General features: G+C 44.7%; 1 protein-coding gene across 1 annotated transcript in view; it reads right to left on the bottom strand.

Moving 5' to 3' along the window:
- The window catches only part of LOC136164614 (two pore channel protein 2-like), a 51,962-nt gene that overhangs the window by 23,126 nt on the left and 12,583 nt on the right, over nucleotides 1–16,253 (bottom strand). The window contains exons 5-9 of the mRNA XM_065929829.1: nucleotides 10,192–10,308; nucleotides 9,527–9,645; nucleotides 9,222–9,323; nucleotides 7,142–7,268; nucleotides 2,105–2,306 (exon numbers count right to left, since the gene is read on the bottom strand). Of these exons, the coding sequence (XP_065785901.1) occupies nucleotides 2,105–2,306; nucleotides 7,142–7,268; nucleotides 9,222–9,323; nucleotides 9,527–9,645; nucleotides 10,192–10,308 (667 nt within the window). The remainder of the gene's footprint in view (nucleotides 1–2,104; nucleotides 2,307–7,141; nucleotides 7,269–9,221; nucleotides 9,324–9,526; nucleotides 9,646–10,191; nucleotides 10,309–16,253) is intronic.

Raw genomic sequence — 16,253 nt, 5'->3', positions numbered from 1 at the left:
TAAATCTGACACAAGTTTTCGAAGATTAGCAGTGCTAGGGCGTGGGGGATGGTAAACCAGAGATAGAAGAAAGTTCTAGAGAAGGCAACAGTCTAAGGCCGGAACCAGCCAAACAGGAGTTATGGGCTGATCTGTGTCCCCTGAGATTTAATATGCTGAAGACTTAGCTCCCAGCTCCTCCAAGGGTGCCTATATTTTGGAGATGGAGCCTCTGACGAGGTAATTAGGCAGAAAGGAGGTCATTAGGGTGGGCCCTGATCTCATATGACTGGTGCCCTTCATAAGAAGAGGAGGGGCTTCCCTGGCAGTCCAGTGGTTAAGAATCTACCTTGCAATGCAGGAGATGCAGGCTCAATCCCAGGTCAGGAAACTAAGATCCCACATGCAGCACAGTGTGGACAAAAAAACTTAAAAAAGAAAATCCACCCAGGAGGGAAAATTTAGTAATGAAAAATTGGGACTTGAATTTTATGTGTTTTTTTAATTCCACCTTTCTAGTCATTCACCTTTGCTGTGTTTTACCCAAATATACAAATCCATGGCGGGCTAGAAATTTAAAAGCTTCACGCACTTTCCAAAGAACTTGCAAAGTTTGGTGCTCAAGGATTGGCCAGCCACTCTTCCCCCATCATTAGCGGAACCCTAAGTCTCACACGAGGACCCAGAGTGTATCAGTGCCATTCCCTAACAGAGCCACCAAACCTGACTCTTCAGGGGGCTGAGAAGCCTGGCTTCTGAGCCATCGAGTTGGGTGGCTGAAGGCACATGCCCACAGCTCAGCGAGGACGCCTGGCAAGCCCTGCTGACCTGGCCTCCTGGGTCCAAAACCCTCAATGGAGGATGCTGGCACCCCCTGTTTAACAGTGTCCGGCCACACAGTTCCCTCTTTTCCCTGGACACTCTCATAAGTTCCAGAGGATCAGTCATTGTTTTCTTCTTCTCACACAGGCAGTGAGCCCTAAGAAAGCCCTGGCTCCGCTGGACTGCTTTGAGACTTCTTGTCTCACTTAAATCTACATCCTCTCAGACTTACCACAGCATTTGGATGCGTCTCCCTCTAGACTCTTCTTGAAACTGGTGAACTGAAGTTGGAGTGTACTGCAGTCATCGTATATCTTTCCCCATTGCTACCTCATCTTTATGGTCATTTTTAAAAGCATCTTTTAAAATGTATTTATTTATGTGACCACACTGCACAGCATGTGGGATGTTAGTTCCCCAAACAGGGATCAAACCCATGGCCCTTGCCTTGGAAGCATGGAGTCATAGCCACTGGCCCACCACGGAAGTCCCTTCATGATCATTTTTGATGTCACCAACATTTCCTGTTAAGCGACCCTTAGAATTTGGGGCAGTTTCGAATAATGATAAAAGGCAGGGGCCTTGGAGTCTAGATGGCCTGTACCACACTGCAGCTGTGTGGCCCTGGGCAAATGACTTGACCTCTCTGAGTCTCAGTTCCCATACTGACAAAAGAGGATAACGAGACCCCCGCCTCAGTGAGTCTGGGGAAGATCACATACAACAATCACAACAGTGGCACGCACATGGCAAGCACGCTACCAATATCAAGCATTACTGATCATCGCTATCAACCACTTATACATGAATATGGAGGTTACTTTCAACTTCTCACTTGTAAATGCTAAATGCACTTCAAGCGTTTATTTATACAGCCATTTTCCATGTTTTAGATGTGCTCCTGAAAGCAGAATCCCAGACAGGGAATGACCGTGTTCCAAGGTAAAGGGCGTCCGGAAGGCTCGGCACATGCTGACTACATGCACCCTGGTCAGAACACAGCTCGGGACCCTAACTCCACGGTAACACCTCCAGCCAATACACACCTCCATTTGCAAACGTGAGGAAATGAGGGACTTCTCTGGTGGCCCAGTGATTAGGAGTTTGCCTTCCATTGGAGAGGTTGAGGATTTGATCCCCGATCAGGGAACTAAGATCCCACAAACTAAGCCCACCTGCCACAGCTAGAGAGAAACCCGTGTGTCCCAGCTAAGATGGGACTCAGTCAAATAAATACATAGCTTTTTTAAAAAGAAAATGAAGACAATGTCCCATCCCCCCACTTCTCATTGAGGCTTCTTACCCACGTGCCCCGTCTGTCCCTCGTCGGAGATCCTCAGCAGGAGCTCCAGGTGGGAACTGCTGATGTCTGGAGCCACGACTTTGACCAGCTGCCTCCACCGGGCTTCCTTCACCACAAACGCTGTGCCCACCTTGACTTTCAGGATGTTGAAAGCTTCCGTCATTTTGTGACGCTTCAGGTATGCCAGTGTGTGAATCTCATTCTTGAAAAAACAACAGAAATGTGTGCGTTTTTCTTAAGAGGAAGATTGCAAGAAAGCCTCATTTCTCAGCCTTAAACATTTCAAGGTAATGGACGAGTTGGGATGAGTGCATCCTCGGGACCACGTGTATCCTTTCTGGATGAGCAGGAGATACCCAAGTGGAAAGGTCTCACCACGCCTAACGAAGACTCGTTGTCCTGCTCCTGCTCCTGGGTTTGCAACATCTCATCTTGTAATAACAACCCAGGAACTCATGCCACAGGGGGAATCGCAGAGAGAAGTCACTGATGAGTCTGTTAATTTGCAAGGTACAAATCCCTCCCCTGCTCCAGACATGGGTAACTATCCAGTATCTGAAGAAACAGAACTCTGCTTACCACGTGCAAGTGAGGGAACCCATGAAGGATAATCAGAATGCTGAGAAAACAAAGCAGCAGGAGGCAGACAGGTCCAAGCTCCGCCCTGCCCAGGAGCGAGGCAGATTCCAGAAAGGAAGGAGATGAGGTATGCTGCTGAGAGAGAGGGAGACGCAGGGGTGGGAGAAGACAGATCTGACATTAAGTCGATGAAGACAGAGAAGGAGAGCGGGAGGAAAGCAGGTGAGTGAAACAAGGCTAGAAGTGGTCTAGAAGGAAGAGGTCTGGGCTGCCATTAAGCCTGACTGTGCACAGGGAATCTTCCGGAAGAGAAGAACCCCTCTTCATGGTATAATGGGCCATGTGGATGCCCATCCCTACTGCTCCCTGTAAGCTGATAACATAGCTAGACCATAAATTCTTTTTTTAAAACTGAGTAGAGGTGATTTACAATGTCGTGTTCATTTCAGGTACAGCAAAGTGATTTAATCATATATAGATAGATAGGGTAGATAGATAGGGCTTCCCAGGCGGCACAAGTGGTAAAGAATCCACCTACTAATACAGGACATAAGAGATGCAGGTTTGATCCCTGGGTCGGGACAACCCCCTGAGGAGGGCATGGGAAGCCACTCCAGTGTTCTTGCCTAGAGAATCCCCACAAACAGAGGAGCCTGGGGGTTACAATCCATAGGGTCACACAGAGTTAATCTGAAGAAACTCAGCACACACAGTTGCATATATGTATATAAATATATATACACATAATACATACATATATATATGTATACATATATATACATACACACATATATATATATGGCTCAGATCATGAACTCCTTATTGTGAAATTCAGACTTAAATTGAACAAAGTAGGGAAAAACACTTGACCATTCAGGTATGACCTAAATCAAATCCCTTATGACTATACAGTAGAAGTGACAAATAGATTCAAGGGATTAGATCTAACAGACAGAGTGCCTGATGAACTATGGATGGAGGTTCGTGATATTGTACAGGAGGCAGTGATCAAGACCCTCCCCAAGAAAAAGAAAAGTAAAAAGGCAAAATGATTATCTAAGGAGGCCTTACAAACAGCTATGAAAAGAAGAGAAGCAAAAGGCAAAGGAGAAAAGGAAAGATGTACCCATCTGAATCAAGAGTTCCAAAGAATAGTAAGAGGAGATAAGAAGACTTCCTCCATGATCAATGCAAAGAAATAGAGGAAAACAATAGAATGGGAAAGACTAGAGATCTCTTTAAGAAAAGTAGAGACACCAAGGGAACATTTCATGCAAAGATGGGCACAATAAAGGACAGAAATGGTATGGACCTAACAGAAGCAGAAGATATTAAGAAGAGGTGGCAAGAATACACAGAAGAACTATACAAAAGAGATCTTCATGACCCAGATAATCATGATGGTGTGATCACTCACCTAGAGCCAGACATCCTGGAATTTAAAGTCAAGTGGGCCTTAGGAAGCATCACTACAAACAAAGCTAGTGAAGGTTATGGAATTCCAGTTGAGCTATTTCAAATCCTAAAAGATGATGTTGTAAAAGTGTTGCACTCAATATGCCAGCACATTTGGAAAACTCAGCAGTGGCCACAGGACTGGAAAAGGTCAGTTTTCATTCCAATCCAAAGAAAGGCAAGGCCAAAGAACACTCACATGATTGCACTCATCTCACATGCTAGCAAAGTAATGCTCAAAATTCTCCAAGTCAGGCTTCAACAGGATATGAACCGTGAACTTCCAGATGTTCAAGCTGGTTTTAGAAAAGGCAGACGAACTAGAGATCAAATTGCCAACATTTGTTGGGTCATTGAAAAAGCAAGAGAGTTCCGGAAAAACATCTACTTCTGCTTTATTGACTACACCAAAGCCTTTGACTGTGTGGATCACAACAAACTGTGGAAAATTCTTCAAGAGATGGGAATACCAGACCACCTGACCTGCCTCTTGAGAAACCCATATGCAGACCAAGAAGCAACAATTAGAACACACACGGAATAACAGACTGTTTCCAAATTGGGAAAGGAGTATGTCAACGCTGTATATTGTCACCCTGCTTATTTAACTTATATGCAGAGTACATCATGAAAAATGCTGGACTGGATGAGGCACAAGCTGGAATCAAGATTGCCGGGAGAAATATCAACAACCTCAGATATGCAGATGACACCACCCTTATGGCAGTAAGCCAAGAGGAATTGAAGAGTCTCTTGATGAAAGTGAAAGAAGAGAGTGAAAACGCTGGCTTAAAATTCAACATTCAAAAAACTAAGATCATGGCATCTGGTCCTATCACTTCATGGGAAACAGATGAGAAACAGTGGAAACAGTGGCTGACTTTATTTTTCTGGGCTCCAAAATCACTGCAGATGGTAATTGCAGCTGTGAAATTAAAAGATGCTTACTCCCAGCTGTGAAATTAAAAGATGCTTACTCCTTGGAAGAAAAGTTATGACCAATCTATACAGCTTATTAAAAAGCAGAGACATTACTTTGCCAACAAAGATCCATCTAGTCAAGGCAATGGTTTTTCCAGTAGTCAAGTATGGATGTGAGAGTTGGACTATAAAGAAAGCTGAGCACTAAAGAATTGATGCTTTTGAACTGTGGTGTTGGAGAAGACTCTTGAGAGACTGCAAGGAGATCCAACCAGTCCACCCTAAAGGAAATCAGTCCTGAATATTCATTGGAAAGACTGATGTAGCTGAAACTCCAATACTTTGGCCACCTGATGTGAAGAGCTGACTCATTTGAAAAGATCCTGATGCTGGGGAGGATTGAGAGCAGGAGAAGGGGACAACAGAGGATGAGATGGTTGGATGGCATCACCGACACAATGGACATGAGTTCAAGTAAGCTCCGGGAGTTGGTGATGGACAGGGAAGCCTGGTGTGCTGCAGTCCATGGGGTCGCAAAGAGTCGGACACGACTGAGCAAGTGAACTGAACTGAATTGAATAGATCCATCCCTGCTTTTCCCCTTTAGTAATCACAAGTCTATTTTCTATGTCTGTGAGTCTATTTCTTTTTTGTAAATGAATTAATTGGTATAATAGTTTAGATTACACATATCTGTGATATCATGTGGTGTTTGTCTTTCTCTGTCTGACTTACTTCACTTAGTATGATCATCTCTAGTTCCACCCGTGTTGCTGCGAATGGCATTATTTCATTCTTTTTTATGGCTGCAAATGGCGTGTTTCATTCTCTCTATATTCCATTTTAAATACGTACCACCTTTTCCTTATTCGCTCATCTGTCAATGGACATTTGTTGCTTCTGAGACTCAGCTATTGTGAATAGCGCTGCAATGAACATGGGAGTACAGCTATCTTTTTGAATTAGAGTTTTTTCTGAATATACACCCAGGAGGGAGATTGCTAGATCATAAGGTAACTCTATTTTTAGTTTTTAAAGGAACCTCCACACTGTCTTCCATAGTGGCTACACCAGTTTACATTCCCATCAGCATGTAGGAGGGTTCCCTTTTCTCCACACCCTCTCTAGCATTTATTATTTAAAGACCTTAAACTCTTAATGGGTGCAGCTATGTCTTCATCAGCTTTGGCTCTTTCATACTTTGTATGAAGTAAGTCAGACAGAAAAGGACAAATATCATATGAAATATCATATGAATATTATATGTGGAATCTAAAAAAAATAGTAAAAATGAACTTATTTACAAAACAGAAATAGAGTCACAGATATAGAAGACAATCTATATTACCAGGGAGGAAAGTGAGGAAGGGATGAATTGGAAGGTTGGGATTGATATATATCCACTACTATATAGAAAATAGATAATGAAATAGACCTACTGTATAGCACAGGGAACTCTGCTCAATACTCTGTAATGGCCTATATGGGAAAAGAAGTGAAAACAGAATGGATATATGTATATGGACAACTGAATCACTTTGCTGTGCTCCTGAAACCAAGACAACACTGTATATCAACGAAAAATTTAAAAATAAATACACTAAAATAAAGAGTTTACTTTAATACTCAATAAAAATTTGAAAATAAGTAAATAAAAACCCTCAAAAAAAGGAGAAAAGACTTCAAGGAGCCATGAGCAATCAGATGCATTAAGAGTGAGGGATAAGGGACCTCCCTGGTGGTCCAGTGGTTAAGACTCTGCCCTTCCACTGCAGGGTTCAATCCCTGGTCAGGGAACCAGGATCACACATGCCAAGTGGCCCGGCCAAAAAGAGAAAAAACAAAGAGTGAGGAGCAAATCCAGGATCTGCCCTGAAGCTGAGACACATGTCAGACCCGTGCCAGACTGACAAAGAACCACCTGGCCCAGCAGAGTTCAGCCAGGCAAATGAATCTTCAGATTCATCAAAGCAAAAGGAAAATAAGTATGCTCAAATATTTTGCAAATGCACAGGCTGGCGTCCCTGCTCCCACCCCAGCCAGGCAACTGACCCCCGCTGGACCCCAGGTCAGGCGTGTCACCTTCAAGTGCTTCCTGTAGTTGTTGTAGACAACAGCCAGAAAGACGGACATGAAGAGGTAGGTGTTGATGATGATGTAGGTGATAAAGTACAGAGAATACCACCAGTTGAGCTCGTAGGCAGGCATCCTAGAAGGAAATAAGTATCTGTCATGGTCTCCGTGCCCTGGGTCCACGGTGCACAGACAGCTGACCATAGGTGACCTCCCACGCGGACAGTCCACATGCACGGGGCCCAGGGAAACCTGTCTCACTCTAAGTCTCCCCCAGACAGTGCGACGGGGCCTCAAAGCCACCACCGAGCTTCACGCTAAATGGCTCACTCCAGACCTGCCTTCTGAAGTTCTCAGTGCCTTAGAGAAGTGCCAACTTCCAGAGCCAGCAAGATCTGGGAGATGCCCCCATCCCTCTCCCTCCCTTCCCACTGAGAAAATCAGAGCCCAGAAAGGAGAACCACTTGCCCAGAATTATAGAAAGAATCTGAACTGTGACCTGGGTTCACACTCAAGGCTTTTCAAGGACACCAGAATACCTTGCTGGGATGCGGGGAAGGCAGATAATTTTCTACCCACATTCGGACTATGAGAACGAAAGAAGTACCATTAATAATGGCACTGGGGCCTTCCCTGGCAGCACAATGGTTAGGAATCTGCCTGGCAATGCAGGGGACACGGGTTCAATCCCTGGCCCAGGAAGATTCCATATGCTACAGAGCAACTAAACCTGTGGAGGACAACTGAGGCCATGAGCCGCAACTACTGAAGCCCCGTGAGCATAGAGCCAGTGCTCCGCAGGAGGAGAAATCACTACCACGAGAAGCCCATGTCCCACAGTGAAGAGCAGATCCCACTCGCCACAACTAGAGGAAGCCCCAGTGCAGCATCAAAGACCCAGAATAACCAAAAAAACATAAAAAATAATTTTAAAAAGTAATGGTGCCAGGACAGGAGGCATAAATCAGGATGCATGCTCACACCACCTTTCACGGAAACTGGGTTTTGTTCAGCAGGGGACACTGAGGGAATCAGCCAAGGGAAAGAGCCAAGAAAAAACAGGAGGGCCAGGAACTTCACCGTGCTCATTTTTGGCTAGAGGCAGGCCTCAGAGTGAGCAAGAACCCAGGACAAGTTGACACGACAGTCCTACGCACAACTCAACAGGAAACGCGCCCTTCCCCCAAGCGCGTTATGGGAGGAGACGGGTGGACATCTGCAGTCACAGCCCCAGCCACACCCTAGAACCCAGGAGTCATCTACTCAGGGTGCACTGTTGAATAATCTTACCTCCACAAACAAGACAAAGCCATAACAAACAGGATATTAGGGAAAAGAAAAAAAAAAAGCCTGATGTTTTTCTCCTAAATAACATCCACATGTGTGGAGAATTGGCACTGTGGGACAGGGGGAGGGGACAACTCCTAATCTTTACATTTCTTTCCTGTTTCATTTAGCCAGAAAACCACATCAATGCTTAGGAGAAAAGCTGTGCTTCATTTACAAAAATGGCTTAAGTGTTTCAACTCCAGACTCAAAGAACATTCCAGAACAGAATTGAGTTCAAATACTTAAGTTGTGTTTCCAGAGATGTCTCCTGTTGCTTTTGGTTTTTTTAAAAAGGTCATCTAAATTTAGTTTTAATTTAGTCTTTTTTTTTTTTCTTTTTGGCCATGTTGTTGGCATTCAGGATCTCAGTTCCCCAACCAGGGATCAAACCAGTGCTCCCTGCAATGGAAGCTCAGAGTCTTAACCACTGGACTGCAGGGGAAGTCCCTCATAAAATTTTTGAAGAGTGCAAAGTGTTGGCACTAGCCTACCCTCTCTATTTAAATCTAAATTTACATAGGGACTTCCCCTGCAGTCCAGTGGTTAAGACTCGGAGCTTCTATTCCTGAGGGTAAGGAAGCCCTGGTGGGAGAACTAAGACCCCGCATATCTCATGGTGTGGCCCTCCAAAAAAAACTGTATAAAAATTTTACAACAAATATGAGTAAACAGAAAACCACCATTTTTTCCTCTTACAGTTGCTTTTAAGAAAGTGCACATATAGCAGGCATCAGTGGCTGTGAACCGGTGACTCACGTACATGACGTCAGGGCTGTTTGCAGTGGTGACCAGCACATAGAGCTCAAACGCTATGTCCAGGACGTTGGTGAAGTACGGCGACCCTTCCACCGTTCTGAGACCCCTAAAGACGACCCAACGACACAGAGTGTAAAAAACCCACAGACGGAAATGCAGCTGTGGTTTCCAACCCTTGTCCCCTTGCTGGAGCCCTGCTGGAGTGTCTGAACGGGGAAGACAGCCGCTGGTGATCAATTCTGCCACCAGCAGGCTGAACACACACATGGGAGAGTTCTCCGGCAGAAACCTCCAGAGCAGTGTGCTCACCTGTCCCCGAAAAGCTTCAAGGCCATGAGGGAGAAAATCATCATACTGAAGAGGAACAAGAGGAAGACGTAGAGGATGTCGGGCAGAGTGTTCCGGATGCTCCGGAAAGCCCTTCGGATCTGTGAAAACAAAATTTCGTTTCATTCACACACAATCAGCTGATTTTCTGCTAAAACAAAAACCCCACTCCCTTAGCAGACGCAGACTGGGATATGCTGTCGTTTTAGTTGCTCAGTCGTGTCTGACTCTTTGCAACCCCATGGACAGTAGCCCGCCAGGCTCCTCTGTTCAAGGGAGTTCCCAGACAAGAATAATGGAGTGGGTTGCCATTTCCTTTTCCAGGGGACCAGTGATCTAACCCACGTCTCCTGTATTGGCAGGGGGATTCTTTACCACTGAGCCACCAGAGAAGCCAAACTGGTATGCAGAGAATGCAGAAACAAGGTCCTACTGTACAGCTAGGGAACTATACCCAGCATCCCAGAATAACTGTACTCACATCCTGCCCATAATGGAAAAGGATACGAAAGAGAATGTACATGTAAATGTGTAACTGAGTCACTTCATTGCACAGCAACAATTAACATGGCACTGTGATTCAACGACACTTCAGTAAAAAAGTTAAAAAAAAAAACCATCTTGTGCATCCTAAATCATATCCTTACCTGACGACTTTCAGGGAAGTTAATGAGGAAGACTGGCCTCAAGGCCCTTGACCATCGAACTCCGCGGATGTTAACAGCTTCCAGGGACGCATAGATGACCAGATCAATCAAGGTCAGCTGTGACAGACATGGGGCAGAGATGTCAGTACTGCTAGAGGACTGAGGAAGTGGCCATATAGATGCATGTTCACTGACCCAGGAGGAAGGTCACAATACATCATGGGGAAAAAAAAAACCACATTTCATAAACAGCACAATCCAGTTTCATAACAGAACATTAACAGCAGCTGTCATCTGAGAGTTTACTGTATGCCATAGCCTCTAATAAGCTTTCCATAGACTATTCCACGCCCCCTGCAGAGGGTACCACTCCTGGATGGAAATGCTTGATGTACAGAGAGGGAGATTGAGGCCCCAGTCACACAACCGACAAGAGGGGCAGACCTGGGACTGGACCCCAGCAGGTTTGGTAACAGAGCCTCGGCAGTTACCAGCACTGCCACCTGTGTCCCCACACGCGGTACTTTTCTTCAGCCCCACATATGAGGCAGGTTTTCTAGCCTAGTTCCCCACTGGCACCAGTGGTAAAGAATCTGCCTGCCAATGCAAGAGATGCAATAGACACAGGTTCGATCCCCGGGTTGGGAAGATCCTCTGGAATAAGAAATGGCAACCCGCTCCAGTAACTTTGCCTGGAGAATCCCATGGACAGAGGAGCCTGGCGGGCTACAGTCCATGGGGTCACAAAGAACTGGACGAGACAGCATGCACACACACAATAGGATAAAAATATCCAGATTACAGAAAATTCCTATCAGTCCTTATTAAGGTCAGTCCATGATCCTGAGGATGGACAAAGGAAGAAGGACCCAGCGCAGTTTAGACAAATATAAGTTAAAAAAGAATAATCGACCATCATCAAAAATGTTAGGTCAGTCCCTTTGGAGGCAAGGCACCGAGGATTGAGAAAGCTCAATCACAGTGGGAGAGAAAATACACAGGCTCAGAAAGAGGCTGGTGCTGGCTGCTGCCTGGGGCGCCACCTGGAGGGAATCAGAGGGGTTATTCCACAGCAGCAGGGATGGACAGCTCGCCAAGGGTCACGGTATCTGGGGAGGCTTCCTGGAGGAAGCACTCCCTGATGGAATCTTTTGCTGCTGTTAATTAATTTTTGAGTTTTTGGCTGCACAGGGTCTTCCTTGCTGTGCTCAGGCTTTCTCTAGCTGCAGTGAGCAAGGGCTACTCTCTAATTGTGGTGCACGGGCTTCTCATTGTAGCGGCTTCTCTAGTTTCAGAGCACAGGCTCTAGGGCGTGCAGGCTTCAGTAGTTGCAGCACATGGGTTTAGTTGCCCCACGCCATGTGGAATCTCCCCGGGCCAGTGATCGGACCTGTGTCCCCTGCATTGGCAGGCAGATTCTTAACCACTGGACCGCCAGGGAAGTCCCCTTTGATGTAATCCTAAAGCAAATAAAAGCTTTAAAACACACAACTCAGAAGTCAAGAGCTGTGGAAGGCAGACACAGCAAAGGGATGCTCAGGAAGCAGGAATTCCTGGCAGTGGGGGCAGAGGGGAGCAGGAAGTGACAAGATCTCAGACTGAGGGCAGGTGATTTGAGGATCAGGCTAAAAAGATAAGTCTTATTCCCAGAGCCTGGGGAGCCCAGAAAGTCTTTCACATAAGGATGAAGGAGGTGAAGGAGTGAGATCTTCTGGTTATAGATGCAGGACAGACCGGGACGGGGCACCCTGTTTCCCCATCCAGTCCACTCCATACACCTCTGAGGAGGACCTCTGCCATGCAAGGCATTGTTCCAGCCTTAGAGAGAGAAAGCACTCGGAGCTCTCTGGAAGAAACCTGGATGAGACCAGGGGCTGAGGGTGCAGGGCGGGGCTCTGAGGAGGTGGGCCTGGCGTCCCTCTGGGAGGGAGGTCTAGGAGGCAGGTCTAGGAGGGGCGGGCCTCCAGCGGGAGGGACACAGAGCCTCCGACATGGACTTTGGCTTTTCTCTGCTGGGATTCGGGATGCTCTAAAGAAGGGAGCACAGCGACCAGATAAGACTTAGGCTTGAAAAGTGCTCATGTGCCCATCATAGTCAAGGCTCCGCGCTGGAAGTCTTAGGAGATGAGGATGGACTTCTGACCCTGTCCCAGGAGGGGGTCATGCAGCAAACAGGGCCATGAAAGAAGTACACGCTCTTCCAATTGTTTTCTTTTCTTTTTTTTTAAGTTTTCCCATGTATCTCATCCTCCACCTTCCTGTGTCAGGCAATACTGTGTTATGGACCGAACTGAAGATGTCATAAGTCCCACCTCAGATTGAGGGTTTTTGTACAGTAAGACACTCATATATGAACATGCTATGTTCCAAGAGCGCATTTGTAAGTCCAACAAAGTTAGTCCAACAAAGGTACCCAATTATACACAGTATTTTACTATATAGTACTTTACTTTATAGTATTTTACTGTAATGGGGCTTCCTGGTGGCTTAGAGGTAAAGAATCTGCCTGCGATGCAGGAGATGCAGGTTCGATCCCTGGGTTGGCAAGACCCCCTGGAGAAGAAAATGGCAACCCACTCCAGTATTCTTGCCTGGAGAATTCCATGGACAGAGGAGCCTGGCGGGCTACAGTCCATGGCGTCGACACGACTTAGTGACTAAACAACAACAGCTTTACTGTTGTAAAGGTTTATAATGCTTTTCACATAAAATACATTTTATAAAAAGCAAACACAAAAAATAAAAAAAAAAACATTTTTAATCTTAGAGTACAGTACCTTGAAAAGTACAGTGGTACCAGTTACATCACTGCTGCCTCTACGATCGCTCATGGACGTCCTGGAATTGAACTAGAGATACTGTACAGACGTGCTCTATGCAGCCCTGTACGGTACAGTGCACAAAACCACAGCGACCTGTAGAAGACGCCGCACACGACAATGCACACCAGACACGGGAATTAACTCACACGGTCAGACGTGTGAACACAGGCTCACGTCTGTGAAAGCTTGCAAGTTGCAGGTTCGTAAGTAGGGGACTTACTGTATTCATTTTTTAATAATAGGAAGTGAAGATATTTCTAAAGAAAATGAGACCAGAGAGATAACCCTGTGTATTTCGGGAGTTCAGCAGATGTATGGAGGAAGTCAAAACAAATTGAGAAAGGGTGAGAAGAGACAGTGGACACTCTAGGTTGAGGCAGACTGGCTCCTGCGCTGAGATGCTAATTATAAAGTGCCCTCAGCTAATCATGGCCCGAGACCACTGTCATCACAGCAGAACTTCCGAATACATCACGCTGCCTCACTTGGCACACCCTCTAAGCTAGTGTCCTTCCAGATCATTCTATGAAGTGCTATCACTCTTTCTTCTTTTCTTTTAACAAAGATGTGTTCCAACTATACTGTGACCTGCTCTTTTGACCAATTAAACAAGAAGCGATCTCTCCTTGATCACAGACACGTAAGTGCATACAAGGTCATTTTAACAGATGTGGATGTACCATGTTTTAGTCATCTCCTATTGTCAGGAAAAGAAGAGAAGTGAAAGGCAAAGGAGAAAAGGAAAGATATACCCATCTGAATGCAGAGTTCCAAAGAATACCAACGAGAGATAAGAAAGCCTTCCTCAGTGATCAATGCAAAGAAATAAAGGAAAACAATAGAATGAGAAAGACTAGAGATCTCTCCAAGAAAATTAGAGATACCAAGGGAACATTTCATGCAAAGATGGGCACAATAAAGGACAGAAACTGTATGGATGGACCTAACAGAAGCAGAAGATATTAAAAAGAGGCAGCAAGAATACACAGAACTATACAGAAAAGATCTTCAGGACCCAGATAACCATGACGATGTAATCATTCATCTACTGCTAGACTGAACTGCGAAGTCAAGTGGGCTTTAAAAAGCATCACTATGAACAAAACTAGTGGAGGTGATGGAATTCCAGCTGAGCTATCTCAAATCCTAAAAGATGATGCTGTAAAAGTGCTGCACTCAATTTACCAGCAAATTTGGATAACTCAGCAGTGGCCACAGGACTGGAAAAGGTCAGTTTTCATTCCACTCCCAAAGAAAGGCAATGCCAAAGAATGCTCAAACTACTGCACAATTGCACTCATCTCACATGCGAGCAAAGTAATGCTGAAAATTCTCCAAGCCAGTTTCCAACAGAACATGAACTGGGAATTTCCAATGTTCAAGCTGGATTTAGAAAAGGCAGAGGAACCAGAGATCAAATTGCCAATATTTGTTGGATCATCGAAAAAGCAAGAGAGTTCAAGAAAAACACCTACTTCTGCTTTATACCAGACCACCTTACCTGCCTTCTGAAAAATCTGTATGCAGGTCAAGAAGCAACAGTTAAAACCAATGGACTGGTTCCAAATTGGGAAAGGAGTACATCAAGGCTGTATATTGTCACCCTTCTTGTTTAACTTATATACAGAGTACATCATGTGAAATGCCAGGCTAGTACAAGTTGGAACCAAGACTGCAGGGAGAAATATCAATAACCTCAGATATGCAGAAAATACCACCCTTATGGCAGAAAGTGAAGAGGAACTGAAAAGACTCTTGATGAAAGTGAAAGAGGAGAGTGAAAAAGTTGGCTTAAAACTCAACATTCAAAAAACTAAGATCATGGCATCCGGTCCCATCACTTCATGGCAAATAGATGGGGAGACAATGGAAACAGTGACAGACTTTATTTTTGGGGGCTCCAAAATCACTGCAGATGGTGACTGCAGCCATGAAATTAAAAGACACTTGCTCTTGGGAAGAAAAGCTATGACAAACCTAGACAGCATATTAAAAAGCAGAAACATTACTTTACCAACAAAGGTCCATCAAGTCAGAGCTATGGTCTTTCCAGTAGTCATGGATGGATGTGAGAGTTGGACCATAAAGAAAGATGAGTGCTGAAGAATTGATGCTTTTGAACTGTGGTCCTGGAGAAGATTCTTGAGAGTCCCCTGGACTGCAAGAAGATCAAACCACTCAATTTTAAAGGAAATCAACTCTGAATATTCATTGGAAGGACTGATGCTGAAGCTGAAGCTCCCATACATTGGCCACCTGATGCAAAGAACTGACTCCTTAGAAAAGACCCTGTTGCTGGGAAAGACTGAAGGCAGGAAGAGAAGAGGACAACAGAGGATGAGATAGTTGGATGGCATCACTGACTCAATGGACATGAGTTTGAGCAAGCTCAGGGAGTTGGTGATGGACAGGGAGGCCTGGCGTGCTGCAGTCCAGGGGGTCAAAAAGAATCGGACACAACTGAGTGAACTGAACTGAACCGATTATCAGGAAATCCAGTTGTTTCCAATTTTTCAATACTAAGAACAGCTCAGCCATGACCAATCTTGTAGATAAATCTTTGAACACATCCTTCTAAAATCACCCTAAAGATCAAGTCCCAGGAATGGAAATATGGGAGCAAGCACTTGCATAGAAAAGGCTGTTCAAAAGGAATTGCCAACCAGCCTTCCAGAAAAAACAACTGATTCCTCCCCCAAGTAAAGGAGGACAAGATTGAAGGGATGAAAGGATTGAAATGTTTTCAATCTTGCCAACATTGTTTTACAGGCAAACGCATGGTCTTTTATTGTTGCTTTCATGTATAGTTCTTTTATGGGGGAGTATAGAGTGGCTTTATTTCTTTTCCAGGAAAAGGAGGAACACAGTAGGCTAGCACCTCAAGAACCGTGCCCTCCCATATATAGTTCTTAATTAGTCAAGTTAAACATTCTTGTCATATCTGCTAGTATTAACTTCCTCTTTTAGGACATGCCATCACCAATTTTCAGCACATATTTTCCATAGAAAAGTTGAGCATTTTTATTTTAAAAAAATCAAGACATCTATTTGGTATTTATACTACACTGAACTATGGAAAAGCTAAGAAATAGTCAAATAATATATTAATCTTTCAATCTTAATGATTGAGCAGCATTCATACAGATATACTATATATAGGTATATATAATACAGGTACTATGTTCCTGAACTTAAGTATGAATATACAGCATGGAACAAAACAATCATGTTTATATGTGT

This window comes from Muntiacus reevesi, chromosome 3, assembly GCF_963930625.1.
Source record: "Muntiacus reevesi chromosome 3, mMunRee1.1, whole genome shotgun sequence".
NCBI lineage: Eukaryota > Metazoa > Chordata > Mammalia > Artiodactyla > Cervidae > Muntiacus > Muntiacus reevesi.
Note: the sequence above shows the minus strand (reverse complement) of the source record. Positions and strands in the feature narration are given on the sequence as shown.